At 33.5% G+C, this 18,871-nt stretch overlaps 1 protein-coding gene across 5 annotated transcripts in view; it reads right to left on the bottom strand.

The window, feature by feature from the left end:
• The window catches only part of TRIO (trio Rho guanine nucleotide exchange factor), a 600,806-nt gene that overhangs the window by 253,654 nt on the left and 328,281 nt on the right, over positions 1 to 18,871 (bottom strand). For all 5 annotated transcript variants that reach the window (XM_074199605.1, XM_074199606.1, XM_074199601.1 and 2 more), the window contains 2 exons: positions 12,626 to 12,757; positions 448 to 678 (listed from right to left, as the gene is read on the bottom strand). In XM_074199605.1, the coding sequence (XP_074055706.1) occupies positions 448 to 678; positions 12,626 to 12,757 (363 nt within the window). The remainder of the gene's footprint in view (positions 1 to 447; positions 679 to 12,625; positions 12,758 to 18,871) is intronic.

Genomic DNA, 18,871 nt, shown 5'->3' with positions numbered 1-18,871 from the left:
GAGGAAAAATAGTATAACCAATAATTGCATAGTAGTTTCAAATCACAGTATCACTGTATTTTGCAATAATTTGTAATGCCACTGGAAATGGGGATGCCTTTTCATAATGATAGCTCACATTTAAAGGCATTTTAAAATTAGCAAAATGTTTATATAAAAATTACCTCAATTAATCCTCAGAACAACTTTGTGATCTAGCTACCATTATTATCCCCACTGTAATGATGAGTAGACTGATGATCAGAGGGTCAGAGACATATGCCTATTAAGCATCTGAGGCAGAATTTGAACCCAGATCTTCCTAACTCCAAGTCCAGTCCTTTATCCAGTGTCACATTGTCACCCCTTTGTATGTTATCATCTTCCTTACTTTCTACCAAATATTGATATACTACACAACACTTCAAGTTGAATAAATCACAGATCTATGAAATGTCAAGAACTGACCTGCTGAACATCTTGTTGGAAAACACACAGTTGAAGCCTCTGATGCAGACGGACCTTCCGATGCTGCCAGATGTTTTCTAGCTGCCTCTGATGGTGAAGAACTTCATGGATGACATCAAGAACATGGTGCACTGCCTTGGAGTAGTTGGCAGAAGCTGTCAATGAATCTGAACTGCCAGGAGTTAAAGGTCGTTGAAGCTTGTCAAGTAGCGATTTCCCATCTTGGCTTACCTGCCCAGGAATAAATTTAGCATTTAATTCAAGGGTTAAGGGCATGCCTTCTTACAAATACATACACCCCCACACATATTATATATTTCATTTCTGTTAAAATATATTTTCTATAGAAAAATAAAACTTTCTATTAATTATCTGACATTAAGAAACCAAAAATGAATTAGAAAAAGTTTAGTATAACTAACAGCAAGAAATACATCAGATACTTATCTGTGTAAATGTGATGATATAATTGTAAATAAATTCATATATATAATTCTCTAAGGAAAGATATAAATCTAATTTAATTACATAGTTACTAAATCTGATCAATAGCTGGCACTCCAAAAATAGATTATTGATAGGTAAATATTCATACATACAAACACATGCATATATATAATATGTATGTATATATGCATACATAAATATGTACATACATAAGCATGTGTGTATTATATACATACATATATATGTGTATGTATATATATATATATATATATATATATATATATATATATATATATACATATATATATGTAAAATAAGCAAGTATAGCAAATCATCACAGAGCAACAACCAGGGTCAGTGATTTCCTTGGTGTGGATATTCTTTCTATCTACACAAATCATAAGTCACCTGTAAGTTAGTTAATAAATCTTAGGTATATCCAAGAAGTTACATGCCTTGCTCATAGTTTCAGAGGCAGGATTTGAACCCAGGTTTTCCAAACTTCAGGTATGTCATTAAATCCATTTTGCCATACAGACACTCTAAGGATCCATCACAACACAAAATATAAATACTAAATTTGGAAAATATCTTGATTTTAAAAAACAACAACGTGGTGCTAAACATAAAGTGCTTAAATTATTTAACATAACTTGACAAACATTCTATATATATATATATATATATATATATATATATATATATATATATATATGTACCAGACAAATCCTAGGAAAATTAACAGAGTTGGATCTAAAATTCAGTTAAATATAGTTAAGAATTTTATTCAATACACAAATTAACATGAAGAATTTAAATTTTAGATGCTGTCATTTCCCATTAGACATTGCAAATGTTATATACTGTGACAGCTCATTACCGACTACAATATGTGTATATGCATATAAATAAAAAGTAGGAGTGTAAAGGATAGAGTATAAGAAGAAACATAATATGTGCACTTATGCTCACTCAATCAATATTTATTAAGCACCTACTATGTTGTAAGCAATACTAAATGATAATAGGGATTACTATTACAAATCATTCTGACAAACCTGACAGAGAATTATCATTATATCTGGGAGACTTCAATGATATGCTTAAAACAGAAAGACTGTTATTTGGCCAGGGGAAAAACACAGAGAGATTTCTAAATATGTACTTCTTTCTTATCTATCCAGCCAGATCATTCTAAAACTGAAAATGCATGTATGTTTATGGGAGTGGGAATCCGTAATTAAAAGGAGGGAAATATGTATGGATACTTCATTTACAAAAGAAATGAGGTACAGATGAAAAGAGGAAAATAGGGTGAATTCATGAAAGGATAACATTACAAGGAAAATCTCTGGAAACTTATTAATTAATAGCAAATAAGGCATGCAGCATTTACACTAACTAGTCATTCCATATAGAAGAGGACCATAGTAATCAACAAGTGACTGGTAGCATGAGTTGTACTGTTATGTTTTTTAAAGTGAGGGGTATGCTGTGCAGGACTTCCTTCTCACTTACCTTTATCAGGATTGTTCTACCCTACAGCCTGATTGATAGGAAACAGAACCATTGGAGATGGTCTGGCTGCTGTGGGGATCTCTTGGCTTTAAATTGGTTTAGCTTACTCTCATATCAGCAAAGATACCAGGGGTATCATCAGTGCTGGGAAAGCACCAGTATATGATATCTGGTGACAGAATGTGACAACCCAATATATCCTAAGCTATTTCTTGATGGACTAAGCCTCCATCCTTACCTTAGACCTCCCACCACTCATCGGTACAGAATGCAACACGCAATACATCGAAATCTGTATCATGATGGACTAATTGTCAGTATGGCCCTTCCTTTCAGACATTTCACCTTTGAGCTACTCATTAGTATGACGTGATTGACAATAGCTTTAACATTAAGATAATGTCAGCTTACCGCTGTACACCCCCCCAGAACTCGAGCTCACCAGATGCCAATGGAACTGCTTTTCAAGGTGCAGGCCCTTCTTTCAGGGTGAACCTATTCCAGGATGGCCCTGCCCTCACAAAGGAAAAAGAATTCTTCCTGGGGCTCCTGCTGACTTCTCCGGAATAGGTTACATGTTCCAGTGGCTATCCCATGTTCAAGTGCTGTTCACATGCAACCCTTTTCCACTTGGGCCTTCCAAGTTCTCATTTGAATATAACCTTTTCTATTAACTGTCTAAATTCTGAGGAGGTTTTCTAGAATGTCACCCCCCCCCAATATCTGTAATGTGAGTTCTTTGATTAAGGGATAACTACACTCATTACTTATTTGATGATCATTATTTATTTGTCATCAAATACATGATTTCCAGTAAGATTATTTATTGAAACAAAATATGGTTGACCCAAAAGACATAAATGAAGCTGTGACCTAAGCAGGAAAAAGTCAAAAATAAATGATTGAAACAGAAAAAAGTCTTTAAGGCTTTTCACTAATTTCATTAATAGCAGAGGCCAAAAACAAATACTTCCAGTGTATTTTCTAACATTTTCCTAGTCCAAGTGAAGATGAGGTGGTTCAGATTAGAGAGTACCAGCCTGGTAAAAGAATATTTGGGACTTTAACTGTGAGAATGATAACTGTCCTGGCAACTGAGGGAATATGAGAACTCCACTTCAGATCTTGCCCAACAATTGAGCTGTGAACCTAGTTCAAGGGTCCATTGATTAAAGTTTAGTAGGGTAGGGTAGGGATAATCTGTCATATCAAATTTTCAGGGGCTCTCACAGATCAGGGGAGCTGTCAATTTCCAACACAAAGAATATTTTTTCATATTGAAATGGGATTAAATAGCTCAAGTAACAGTAGTTTCATTCACCATTCTTTCCTCATGGATATTTGCAATTTAACATCTACTTTAGCAGAGAAAACTTAACAGAGGATTTACAGAACCCCCCCCCCCCCACCAAAAATACATTTCTTTAGGAGATTCATAAAAGACATATAGTGATTTAATAAAATGCTGTCATTTGTTGCTTTACAATCTTCTTATACCTTGCTCACCCCCTCATACTCTGTGACCATACTCTGGTCTCTTTGAACAAGAAAACAACTCCCAAATATGGTCTCACTGTGTGTGTGTGTTCTTTGTGCCTGGAATCTTCTCCATTCTTGTCTCCGAATCCTGGTTCCTCTGACTTCTTTTAAATCCCTGCTAAAATCTCAGCTTCTACAAGGAGTCTTTCACAATCCTCTGTAATGACAGTAGTCCCTTCCCTTGGCTGATTATCTCCAATTTATCCTAACTACATCTCGTTTTTATATAATTGTTTGCATGTTGTCTTCCTCCTTATACTGTGATGTCTCTGATAACAGGGATATTTTAAAAATTTTACTTATTTAGGCAATGGGGCTAAGTGACTTGCCCAAAGTCACATAGCTAGGCAATTATTCAGTTTCTGAGGTAGAATTTGAACTCAGGTCCTCCTGACTCCAGTGCTGGTATTCTATCCACTGTGCCACCTAGCTGCCCCAGGGATTGTTTTTTGACACAAAATAGGCACTTAAGAAATGACTGACTGATTGACTGGTGATGCTGATACAATAAAAAACAATGTAGCAATAGAAATTTTTTTGGTCAGCAACTGACTTTTTAAGTAAACTGAGGAGATAAACTTTTTTTTTTTAAACTCAAAAACCACCTTTCAGGAATATATTCTTATCTATTATGGGAATGCCTGTATGTAAATGTTCTGCTAGAGATTATATAGTTTAAAGGAATAAGATTAGCACAACCTATTTCACTCAGAAAAACCTGTTTTTTCTAATCCTCAATAAAATAGTATCTGTGGCCAAGATAAACATGATAATTATTTTACAGTCTAATAGTCTATTTTGCAAAAGAAAAGATTCTAAAAATAACCACCCTTCATCCTAGCATATCAGAGAAAGAGATGAACAGAAGGAGATACTGCAAAGAAAAAGGGAAATCAAGTAAATTACATTCAATATAAACAAAAGTCTAACCCAAGTAATTAATAAGAAGCTCATGATTTTCAAAGTATTTCAGGATCTTCTTGATTCTGCCAAATTCTGATGGATTCAAACAAGCTATGTCAGTGTATTTCAAAATATGATTAGTTTCTAGGTATCTTTGAGGGGAACAGCTAGCAAATTTCATATTAATGCTTATTACAATTTGTCTTTGACATTGATTTATTGGCTAGGTTTTCCTCATTATCCCAAATTGCTTTGTGTATTTGAGTGTATATTGGGGAAGGTAAATAAGATGGTGTGAGTTAAGCTATATGCTATAAAATATATATGTATACATATATATATATAAATAACCAAATCAATAGTAAATATTTATAGCTAAATGGAAAGAAAATACAAAGATTAATTATAGCAAGAAAAATGCCTAAATATGTGACAAATAGTACTAACTTGTCAATAGAGTATTTTGCCTCCAAAATTTAAGAGAAAACAAGTGCCTGGAATCTAAATGAACAATTAATTAGACTATTTTAATGAAATGTAAATATATTATATATATATATATATATATGTATATACATATATATATATATATCCTATTAGAAGAGCCTAATACTATGCCAAGCACTTCACAATATTGTCTTGTTTGATTCCAACAACCACCTCGGGTAGTAGGTACTATTATAATCTCCATTTTTTTAGATGAAGAAACTGAGGCAGGCAGAGGAGAAATAACTTACCCTGAATCACATAGCAAGTAAGTATTTGAGGCTAGAACTCAGGTTTTCCATTGCAGTATGAGCTACCTCTTAGGAAGAAAGAATCTTTCCTTACTTTTTCTGCCATATGAAAAAATAAAATTGCATAGAAATTCACTTCCAAGTTTGCTGATTTCTATTTTTGGTATCTGGATCTAGATTATATTTGGTTAAAATGATTCCAGCAGGAATATCTACCAGTTTCCCTGAAAAAAATGTCAAAGTTTCATAATTATCTAAGAAGAGGAAGGAAGCAGTATTAAGGACTTCTGTCTATGGTTTAGCCTGACAGAAGCATCTGTACATAGCTCAAGCCCAAAGCCAAATGATTATCAGGTAAATTTGTTTGGTTTAAACCTGACATTTCAGATCTAAAAGGGAGTTTGCTACCTTTTGGTGTTACAGAGGTAGAATGCAGTTTCTAATAATTTGAGAAAGAAACTGAATGAGAACTAAATATTCTTGGGAAAATAGCAATTTCCTTTCTTACAGGGAATTTAGAATAGAAAAGAGTATAAAACTGGCATAAAGAGATAGTATATGAATTGCCAATCCAAGGGCAGGAGTTTTCTGTGGTTTTTTTGTTTGTTTGTTTTTGGTGAGGGGGAGGGGAAGACTTGGGGTTAGGGGCAAAATAGCTATTTTTTTGCAAAAGTGGGGTTAAGTGACTTGCTGAAGGTCACACAGCTGGGTAATTATTAAGTGTCTGAACCAAATTTGAATTCAGGTCCTTCTGACTACTGGGTCAGTGCTTTATCCACTGTGCCTCCTAGCTGCCTCCAGATAGTTATTATTTATAGTGCAGAATTTAATATTCATCCTGTGTTTGGTTTAACAGTATCTATTCTCTTCACCAGTTCTGGTTTATTATGATCTTTTTTTTTTTGCATTTTGCGATTCTGATAAAGTTCAAAGTTCTTGCATCCATCCCAGATTCAGAGAAGCAGCTAATGAATAATGGTGGAGGGCTGAAAAATCATGGATGAAGAAACCACTCTTAGAAGTCAACATAAAAATATAGGCTTAAAAGTAATCACCAAAAAGTTTTCATACCAGCTGAAAGATTTTTCTGCGTTGAACTGAGGGCAAAAATGCAGTAGAGTTGAAGGCAAACAACCCAGCTATATCTCTAGCTTTTCTGGCCTTTCTGGAATGGCAGCCTAAGTGCTTTTGGAGCTTTCAGAATAAACTAGAATTTGGATTTCTAATTTAGTCTTTTGTTTCTGGTTACTGCACAGATGAACTCTGCTGACACACAAAACAAAACTGCCTCCATGATTATTCATCTACTTGTTGTTATTATTCATTTTTCAGTTGTGTCTGACTCTTAATGACCCTATTTTGGATTTTCTTGGCAAAGATACTGTCATTTGCTTCTCTAGCTCATTTTACAAATGAGGAAACTGAGACAAAAGTGTTAAATGACATGTTCAGGGTCCCACAGCCAGTAAGTATCTGATGTCAGATTTGAACTCAAGAAGATGAGTCTTTCTGACTCCAGCCCTGGTACTTCATTGTCTCACTTTCAGGTAGTTACTAGAATTGCCTAAATTAGGAAAGTGCTTGAAGCTACCAACAAAGGGTTTCTTAGTTATCACCTCTGGGCACAGAGTCTCTTTAGAATAGCCCCAGGTTGATTTTATGGGGAATTTTTTTCCCCTCTATAACATTGCAGCTTTGGACCTGTCTTTAAGGAAGAAGTGGATGGGAAAAGCAAAAACAACTACTGCTTAAAACTTACAGCTCTGATGTTATGCCAAAGATTGAGTATAATCTATTAAATCCAATGCAACACTGCTTTGTTTGATGAAGTTTTAAAATAATTGGTTTATAAAGTTACTATCAAGACAACTGAGATTCTATATCCATAACAGAGGTGTAACTTTACAAAGTTAATGGCTGGAGTGACTCATATATTTTGCTGTTTTGTTTTTATCCTACCTTAATGACAATAATAATATCATCCTGTATTTATATAGTGCCTTGAAGCTAAGAAACACAGAAGGCTTTGCAGAGAGAAGCTTATAAAACCTCATAAAATCCTGTTGAGGCATGTAGTAAATTGGTGTGTTTTTCCAAAAGAAGAAATTGAGGCAGGGAGTAAGTTTGCCAAAGTTACATGGAATATCAGAGCAGAAAGTCTTGTTATATACAATGCCTTCATTTTATAGATGAAGAAACTGAAAAATAAAATGACCCATCCAAAGCAGGAATGAAAATCCATTTTTGGCATTGTCTAGTTTTGTGGGAGGTCTTAAAAAATGATGAAGCAAGTTTCTTGCCCCAATTCTATAGATCACCATGTCTTAAAGTGGTACATAATTTTTTAATGAATAATTTACTTAATGATTTGAATGCTATCTAACTGTAATCTTTAATCTAGTAACATGGTCAGGGCTTATTAAATTGACCAGCTTTGTATAGACAGGAAATTTTTAGAAATACATTTCTAACAAAGAATACATACTTTTAAATAACAAATGAAAAGCAAAACATAACTAACTTATAGAGTTTCTCTAAAACTACAAGTCAAATATTAGTCTGTTTTGGTTAACCATGCTTTATTTTAAAAGAATGGTCCTAAGGGGGAGGAAGAGACAGATGCTTTTTTTTAATTCTCATTTTACTACATCAATAAATTATTTAAAAAGTAAAACTACATATCTTAACTTTCTATGTATACTGCCCTATCCATATGGGTAATCAAGTACATTAGTTCTAAATCTGGCAAGCTGAAGCAAGCAAACGTTTATAAGACTCAGGTATGCTCCTGTTGTTGAAATACAAACAGGATCAACATGGTGCAAGTCTAATTAAAACAGAGTGAAGCAGGTGTTTATGTTAAAAAAAAAAGTTACTGGCACTTTTCCTATTTCCTATCTATATATCAGTACCACTAGAAAAAAATTCTAAACAGAGATACTTTAAATGTTCTCTTTTTTAAAAACTTAAAAGGATTTTACTTAGAAGTACAAGGTGATTATTTGCCTTGAACTTAAACACTTTCTCATTCATAAAAAGAAGGAACGATCTTTAAATTCTTCTGAGAACTTAGCATTCTGATTTCATGAATCCTAGAATCAAAGAATTCATTCACTACTACCACCCTGGGAAAAAGTCAAAACAGCTCAAGAGAAAAGAGATACCACTTTTAAAAAGATGCATGGTCACAACAAAATTTTATTCAGATCCATGTAAAATTCTGTCAGTCTTTATGGAATTAATTAGTCTTCTGGGGCTGATGGTTTCTGTATAAACATATTCTTAGGTTGAAAATTTGGGGCTTAAAAATATTTTTTCTAGGGCAATTTGTCTATTTTAAACTATCTGCACCAATTAAAATTCTTGTGAGACTCCAGTCTAGGCAGATAGACATGTGTCCCATATTTTGGGGGTCCTATTTTCATTGTGAAGTTGAATTTGATTTCAAATTGAAAAATAAATAAAAGAATGTAATAATAATAATAATAATAATAATAATAATAATAATAATAACAATAACACTCTAATTTCTGTAATCATAGTAACTTTCCTAAAAATCAGAAGGCTGGTTCCTTCAATGGTTGAGGAGAATAAGATCAACACCACAATATGTTACCAAGCAAAAACTAGAGAGGTTTTGCATGTTCAAATGAAAAAAATCAAAAACCAAATCAAAACATGTTTCACCTCAAGAAGACCCAATAAGAAAGAGAATTCATTTAGAGAAAATTTATAAGAAAGGAATAAGCTATTGCTTTTTATAACAAGTATTCCCTAGGGTTTTGGATATGCTGGCCCGATTTCTGAGATGAAGTTAAGGCAAATAAGTTTTTTTTTTTAAAAAGTGCAAAGAACAAAGGCAAGAATCAATAAAAAACAAAAATCTTTTAAAAACTCAAAAAAAGTTGTTATTTGTTGCTTAAAATTTCTACATAATAATAAATTGGTTTAATATTTTGGTGTTCACAATTTTGCAAACAGCTTCTTTTCTCTCTCCACACACATGCATGTGTATACTAAAATTTCAAAAACAAAAATATGATTTCATAATTTGGGGATGAGACTTTTGAGTATCAGAGAGATATCTGGAGACAAGATGCCCTACCAAACTTTAGAAAAGAATTATTCCCACTTGAATATTATGCAAACATGATTCTTTACCTCTCTATAGGAGCAATTTACAGAAATATATTAGTATGCAGGGTTTTTTTTAGGTTTTTTTGCAAGGCAAATGGGGTTAAGTAGCTTGCCCAAGGCCACACAGCTAGGCGATTATTAAGTGTCTGAGACCGGATTTGAACCCAGGTACTCCTGACTGCAAGGCCTGTGCTTTATCCACTATGCCACCTAGCTGCCCCTAGTATGCAGTTCTTAAGAGGTGTATCTAAACCCTTGAAACTTGAAACTATAAAACTGAGTCAGAGAAACATTTTTGATCCAAGATATAAAGATTTATATAAATTATTATTCAAATTATCTAGATATCTGCTAAATATGACTTTCAGTATTCATCATATGTAATGGGGATAGAAGCCTTCCCAACAATGATGTTTGTCCTTTGTTCTTGAAGAAGACCATGACATCAGGGAGGTGATGCCATCACAAGCACATGTGAGTGATTTGAGTGACAGAAAAGCCCAGGTACTATAAGAACACAATAATAAAACACTTCTGATACAAATAAAGTTACATCTAAACACCTGAAAAAATATCAATTGCTCAGGAGTAGGCTGAGCTGGTTTGGTTGGTTATTGTCCTTTTATTGCCAAAGAAGACCAAAATGACATCACTATGTCAGAGAAAGACAAGTTATAGTGTCAATTGCTCATAGTTAAGTCGAGCTAATATAATAAAAATGACAATTCTACTTAAATTAATTTGCTTATTCAGTGCTATACCAATCAAATTACCAAGAAATTATTTTACAGAGCTAGAAAAAATAATAACAAAACTCATCTGGAAGAACAAAAGGTCAAATAATATCGAAGGAATTAATGAAAAAATGCAAAGGAAGGTGGCCTCGTCATTCTATTTTAAAGCAGCAATCATCAAAACTATTTGGTCTGGCTAAAGAAATTGAGAGATGGATCAGTGAAATAGTTTAGGTACACAAGACAGGAGTGACTAAAAATCCACTGTTTCATACATTCAAAGACTCTAGCTTCTGGGATAAGAAATCATTTTTTTAAAAAAACTCCTAGTAAAACTGGAAAATGTTAAGGCAGAAACTAGACATAGACCAACATGTCATATATCAAACCAAGATAAGGCTGAAATGCCTGTGTGAGTTAGACAGAGAAGGCAATGATATGTCAATTAGGAAAACAAGGCATAGTTTATCATGGAGAAGGGAAGAATTTATGACAAAACAAGAGATAGAGAACATTATGAAATGCAAAATGGTTAATTTTTATTACACTGAATTGAAAAGATTTTGCACAAACAAAACGAAAGCAACCAAGATTAGAAGGAAAGCAGAAATCTGGGAAATAATTTTTATAGCCAATGTTTCTGATAAAGATCTCAATTCTAAAATATATAGAGAATGGAATCAAATTTATAAGAATACAAGTGGGTGGGCGGCTAGGTGGCATAGTGGATAAAGCACAGGCCTTGGAGTCAGGAGTACCTGGGTTCAAATCCGGTCTCAGGCACTTAATAATCGCCTAGCTGTGTGGCCTTGGGCAAGCCACTTAACCCATTTGCCTTGCAAAAACCTAAAAAAAAAAGGAATACAAGTCTGGGCAGCTAGGTGGTTAGGTGGTGCAGTAGATAGAGCACCAGCCCTGGAGTCAAGATGAACTGAGTTCAAATTTGACCTGAGACATTTCATATACCTAGCTATGTGATCTTAGGCAAATCACTTAACCCCACTGCCTTGCAAAAACTAAGAATACAAGTCATTCTCCAGTTGATAAATGGTCAAAGGATTTGAACAGGATGTTTTCAGATGAAAAAATTTAAACAATAGTCATATGAAAAAATGCTCTAAATCATTATTGCTTAGAAAAATACAAATTAAACTTGCTCTGAGATACCACTTCACACCTAGCAGATTGGCAACTATGACAGAAAAGGAAAATGATCAGTCTTGGAGATGTGGGGATAATTGAAACACTACTGCATTTTTGGTGGAATTGTGAACTGATCCAATCATTCTGGAGAGTAATTTCTAACTATGTGCAAAAGACAATAAAACTCTGCATACTTTCTGATCTAGCAAAACAATTATTAAGGTCTATATCCCAAAGATATCATAAAAAAAGGGGAATGGACCCACATCACAAAAATATTTATGATAGCTCTTTTGTTGTGGAAACAAAGAATTGAAAATTGAAGGGATGGTCATCAATTGGGGAATGGTTGAACAAGTTATAGTATCTGAATGTAATGGAATATTATTTATGAATTAATAATAATAGCTAACATTTCTATAGCATTTTATGCCAAGCACTGTATAAATATGCTTTATATAAAAATATACATTTTAAACATCAATCCTGAATATGCTCATTAATAAACTGCTTTAACATGAAAAAGAGTCCATTCTAGGCTATCAGAATTCAAAAAGGGAAAAACTGTATCATAAATAAATTGTTCATTTGAGGAGTTTTAGTTGGAGAAAAAAAATCTATGATAGCATCTACAAAAAAGAAAGGTAAGGATGAATTCTCTTAAAGAAATATTTATTGAAAGGTTACTATAACATATTAGTTTAGGAGTAAAAAAAAAAAATCAATAAAATGAGAATGACCTGAGGCAACAAAAATAAATGTATACTGTGACTAAAAAAATCAGGCTGTTAAGACTTAAGTTTAGTTGCTTACTTAAGGCAAATGAAAATGACAATAAAGCAGTAACTAATTTAAAAGAACAATTTCAACAACTAAAGTATAGGAAGTCCTTTATCTTGGAATTGTCTTCAAGAACTCTAAAGATTTATCCCAGATTATTCATAATTTCTTATTTTCAAGTTCTTGAGGGCATGGAAAAAAGTAATAATATTGCCACAAAAACTTTAACTGGTAACTTACTTCTGAGTAGGCAAGGGTGATATGTTCATATATTCCTTGGTGATGATGAATTGCGTCTTCTAAATCCTGCAGCTCAGAAGGAAGTTCTACCTCACCACAGGCTTTGCACCATGAATCCACGTTGCTCATGTACTAAGGAAATTAAAAAAAAAATGATTATCTTTTCTTGTAATAATTTAATACGTTTTGAAAGCAATTTATAAGAGTAATTAAGAGATTATTTCTGAAGAAACAATTACTTAAAATTAAATCTAAATCATTAATAAGCTTTAAGGAATGATGAAATTAATTGAAAAGTACTACCTCTGAAAATGTTCCTTACTCTACTGAATTCTTGTATGCATAGCCATTATCAACTTACACCAAAGTCAGGGCTCCAAAATATCTCAACTTCCTGAGCCCCATTCAGCCCTATCGTCACCAACTGCCACCCCCAGCCCCAGATCTAAGGACTAAGAGAAAAATGAAAGCAAATGAAATCATTAACCTAACATTAGCAAGAGCTGCCCACCCAATTTTTCTACTCACTGCAAAAGCAAATGAGCAGAAGGATTAAAATTAAACCACTGAGGAGACTGAACTTCTCAAGTGAGAATGTTGAATCTGAGAGAGATAGGACATATGGAGCCTGTGAAATCATTGGAATCCTAAACTAATTTGCATATAAACTAGAACAGTTCTAACTATACCAAACAGTTTAGAGAATATCAGCTGCAGTATCTAGCAGTTTAAAGTCATTCCAATCTCTCTTTAGTTCTTCCCTGGCTTATTTCCTTATTGTTAATCAAAAAGCTGATAAATTACTGCCAATTTTCTTAAGGGATGGCCTATTAGAATTTATGACAGTTAAGTGTCTAAGACACACACAACAGGAGAGCCAATTAAGAAACTAATTCAATTAAAACTAAACAGACATATTTTTTCTCTGTTTTAAATTCTTTTATTCCTTTCCACTAAGACACTTTCCTAAATATCAGGAAATGCAAAGGAGGACTGATTATTATGAGTGAATGAATGAAGCATATAAGCCTATATATACACTGTGCTAATAATACATTTGCTGGACATTTGGTGGCCCAGGGGACAGTGTGCTGGGCCTAGAGTCAAAGAAGACTCATCTTCCTGAGTTCAAATTAGACTTCAGGTATTTACCTTATTATTACAAAGTGTGACCTTATTACATAGTCACTTAACCCTGTCTGCATCAGTGTTTTCACATATAAAAACAAGCTGGAGAAGGAACAAACCAATTCCAGTAGTTTTTTCAAGAAAATACCAAATGAGGTCATGGAGAGTTGAACAAGAGTGAAAATATTAAATAAAAATAACAGTATATTTGCTAACCAAGAAATTTACTATATACTTTCAAAATGTAATAAGAATCATCTATTTTTCATCATGAATAGTAATCTGTTTTTTACCTACAAAATTTAAATAATTAAATTAAATAATTAAAAATGTACAGTTTGAAAAATGGCTTAGAAGAGGAATTAAGTAGTTATAATTCCTTAAAAAGAGAAGATATTCAAAATATAAATTCTCAAAGAAACAAACTTGCAACCCTGTGTTTCCAGGAAAATCAAATTCAATTGAAAAAGCATTGTTTTGTGTGTAAGGTACTTTGCTAGGCTCTGGAATGATAAAGGAAAGAACAAAGAAACAATCTTTTCTTTCAAGGGTTCTACATTCTATGTGATAGGAGGAGGGATCCAACATTTAAGCAGATAAAAAAAATACAATCTGAGGAGGGAGAATGCAATAATAAAGGAGATACCCAAAGACATTTGATAAGAGATGGCATCTGAATTAAACTTAGACTGTAAACTAAGAATCTTGAAAATGGAAGGAGCTTTGTATAGGTTGTTAAAATACATATGTTATTATTATTATAATATATATTATATAGACCTTTAAGTCTATAATAAGAACAAATTTAGTAATAACAGATAGCAACTCTACATAGTCCCCATTACCTCTCAAGTCAGAAACTTAACAAGAAAAATGACCATATTCTTGATTCTAATCTTCAGCATATAAATGGCATCAAATATTATTTAGTGCAGTTATTTTGTGTCCATCAACAAGCATATATGAATGTGCCAAGATCTGGTCTAAGTGCCAAAACACAGTTGCTGCCCTCAATAAGGTCGCATTTTAATGGATGAGAGACTGTGAAAAAATATTATATAAGTATAAATGGTGTACTTAAATGAAAATGAGAGGAAATTCAGCTAGGGATGGGGGACCCAAAAGAAGGGTTTGGATAAAGAATGAGAATATTCAAGGCATGAAAAACAGTCATTGAAAAAGTATGGAATTACAATGTAGTTTGCCACATTTGCAGGAAGGCCAATTATAGAGTCCAGGAGAGTTAAAAGTGTAAAAGAATACTGTTAAGATGGAAAGAGTCCAGATTGTTAAAGTCAAACAGTAAATTTTATAATTTTTTCTAGTTAACAGTGAGACATACGGTGTTTGTGTGTGTGTGTGTGTGTGTGTGTGTGTGTGTGTGAGAGAGAGAGAGAGAGAGAGAGAGAGAGAGAGAGAGAGAGAGAGAGAGCGAGAGAGAGAGAGAGAGAGAGGTTCTCAAATCTGCAATAATACTTAGGAGAAATAAAAAGAATACTGTAGGAGACATCAAAACACCTTAGTTCAACTTCCACTTTCTAATTGTGAGACCATGGGCAAATGACTTAAAATCTCAGGGCCTCAGTTATTTCATAAAATGGAAATAAAACTTTAATTTGCATAAAGACAGCAAGATGGATTTAGAGAACCTTTATAGTTTTAAGAGTTAGGATTTGATGATTTAATAATTCATCTAAGTTCTTTTCCCCACCCTTTTCATTACTACAGTAAATGCCAATGAAGAAGTTACAAAATATTAGGGACATTTAGAATTGGTACTTCCCAGGAATCTCAAATTCAGTATTTCTAAAAGAGAACTTGAACTCGTCTTTACCAACAAACCTAATCCTTTTCCCAATTTCCTTATTTCCATTGAGAACATCAGTGTGCTTCCAGTCCCCCAGGTGTGCAACCTTATTATTAATAATGCTATTTTGTTATCCTTGACTCTGAATTCTTAATCATCCCACATATTCAATCAACTACAAATCTGGTGTCGTTGTCCATAGCATCTTTCGATTATGTTCCCTTCTCTCCACTCACACAACCACCACCTTAGTTAGCTCCAGTCCTTAGCAACTAGTAGTAGTAGTAGTAGTAGTAGTAGGAGTAGGAGTAGGAGTAGTAGTAGTAGTAGATCCTAGTAATTTCCCCTCCTAAAGTGTGGGTCTCAATATGTTCCTGCTCCCCTTCCTCGAATTCAATAAAATCTAAGGGGGCTCCCAATTACCTCCCTGATCTTTAGCATTTAAAGTTCTTCATTAACCAGGACCTTTCTACTTTTCCAGTCTTCTTATAAACTGACTCCCATCAACAGGTAATCTCAAGATTCCTTATTTTTCACAAAGAACACTCACTCCATGTCTTATCTCTGTGACTGCACAGGCTATCATCTATGACCTGAATTCTATCACTCTTCACCATCTCCAAAAATTCCTGATTTCCTTCAAAACACAGCTCAAAAGCCTTTCCTGGTCCTCCCAACTCCTAAATGTTTTCTTTAAACATCTTAAACATACCAACTAATGTACTCATTGTCTCCTCTATTACATTATAAGATCCTTGAGGGCAGAGACTGCTTTTGTTTTTTATTTGTATCCCTAGCACTTAGAATAGTGTCTGACAAATAGTAAGCACTTAATAAATGCTTGTTGGTTTGGTTAACTGAAATAATATATAAAAAGTTAAATAATGTTGAATATCTTTTTTTTTTTTAGTTTTTTGCAAGGCAATGGGGTTAAGTAGATTGCCGAATTTGAACTCAGGTACTCCTGACTCCAAGGCCAGTGCTCTGTCCACTGCACCACCTAGCCACCCTTGAATATCATTTTTTCTAACAGTCAAGCCGTAGCATAATTATTTTTGGCCAATGATCAAAAGCAAACTAACTTCTCTTCTTCAGAAAAAGATTATAGTATTTTATACAGAATAATTAAGCTTTTAGTATGAAAATACATAACATATCTGAACTCATTTTATGAATGAGAAAAAATAATATATCATCATATAAAACTGACTTATGTGCATGATTTTTTTTTTTGTAGCAAGCATTACAGAGAAGAATAAACACTCTATGCCAGACAATAAATAGATTTTCTAAGGCTATTATTGAGTGGATAATAGTCCACAACAGCCCAAGAGTCAGAGCATAAGGAATTTAATCTCTTAAGGAATGTATACTGCAGTTCATTTATTCCAACTTCTTCATCTTACAGATGAAGAAACTGAGGTCCAGAAATGTTTATTAATTTTCATAAAGATTAAAGTTCTCTTGATTTTCAGTTCAATGATGTATGCACATGAAATTACACCTCCAAATCTGTGGTATGGTATAAGTTATTGGCATAACAGGAAGTCAAGTGGTGGACTTTCTACTTTGCTGTTCTACATGAGTTTCTGGACACCTGCATTCAATTATGCCCCTGGGAATCAATAAAAATTAATATATTTTTCTATAATTTTGTGTCTATAATGTTCTCTTAGCATCCAAATCCATATGAGTAGAATAGAGCTATCCTTTGAGAAACACACATTAGTATAAGAATATAAATCCCTTCACTAAGTCATACACATTGAAAGAAGCAGTCTTTTTTTTTCAGATTTTTTTTTTAGATTTTTCAAGGCAATGCGATTAAGTGACTTGCCCAAGGCCACACAGCTAGGTAATTATTAAGTGTCTGAGGCCAGATTTGAACTCAGGTACTCCTGACTCCAGGGGCAGTGCTCTATCCACTGAGCCACCTAGCCACCCCTGAAAGAAGTAGTCTAGGCATCACCCTGTGTGAACAGTTGAATGGATAGGTGTAGCAATTTGCTGAAATGCCACAGGGCAGTGGACATACAGGACAATTCCAAGTGAAAATAGTGTCATATGTTCTAAACTATGTTCAAGTCTATCATATGATCTCAATAAATGAACATATTTCAAAAAATGTGAGTTTTCTTAGGGTATGGTTGATATATATATTTAAACTATATTTGAACACAAGATAAGGATGTCAGGTTTGCAAAACTGGAAAAGAATAATGAAAGTATATTGATAAATTCATAGAAAGTAGCAAAAGTGAGCTTTAATGATTAATCTGCAGATTAATTATTAATTATTTTCACAAGCACTTATGCTACAACCATCCATCTGTTAGAACTGAGGGTCACCAAACTGTAATGCACCCTACTGCTTATTCTGCCTCACTACAACTCGTAGGTATATTCTTCAAACGTTAGTTAATTTTCTTTTTTCTTAAAATGCTTTCAAAAATATTTTTTTCCTTTGAGGAATACTTTGACTATATTCCCCAAGTTTTAAGTTAGTTGTATTTTAAAAAATTCTTTTACACAGTCATAATTATTTCTATGATTTATTCTTTGAACTACCTATCAAAAAATCTGAATGTGCCACCAAAAGAACACAATGTTAAAACAATAGAATTTTTTTTGAGGATTTTGCAAGGCAATGGGGGTTTAGTAGCTTGCCCAAGGCCACACAGCTAGCTAATTATTAAGTGTCTGAGGCCAGATTTGAACTCAGGTACTCCTGACTTCAGGGCTGGTGCTCTATCCACTGTGCCACCTACCTGCCCTAACAATAGAAAATTTTAACCTATAACATGAATAATACTTATTCATTCACTAGGCCTATTAGCATAGTTTAAACTTAAGTATTAGACAAAAAGAACAAAGTTTACTTATTTCACTGTCTACCTTCCTGGAAATGAAAAAGCATTTTATTCATTGTAGAGTTGCTTTCATTCATGGGAACTTCACATCAAAATACTTTCTGAAATTCTACTTAGCATTCAAAAAACTAGAGTAGAAGGGAACCAAACAAGCATCTAAGTCCAGCCATTACTTGAGGAATAATATTAGTATAACACATCTAAGAAATGATTATCTAATCTTTTCTTAAAGATCTCCAATGAGAAAGATCCTACCAACTTCACAGTTTAATAAAGCCCATAATGATACAACAGAACTCTCAATTCTTTATTCCTGGAAGATGGACCTTTCTTAAATGTAGCCCAAAATTGTGCTAGTTTTTTTTTTTTCTTTTTGGTCACTATATCACATTATGGTTTCATATTGAGCTCACAGTATAAGACCATTCTCAGACAAGGTACT

Source organism: Macrotis lagotis, chromosome X (genome assembly GCF_037893015.1).
Source record: "Macrotis lagotis isolate mMagLag1 chromosome X, bilby.v1.9.chrom.fasta, whole genome shotgun sequence".
NCBI lineage: Eukaryota > Metazoa > Chordata > Mammalia > Peramelemorphia > Peramelidae > Macrotis > Macrotis lagotis.
The sequence above is the reverse complement of the archived record's forward strand: the minus strand, read 5'-3'. Positions and strand labels throughout refer to the sequence as shown.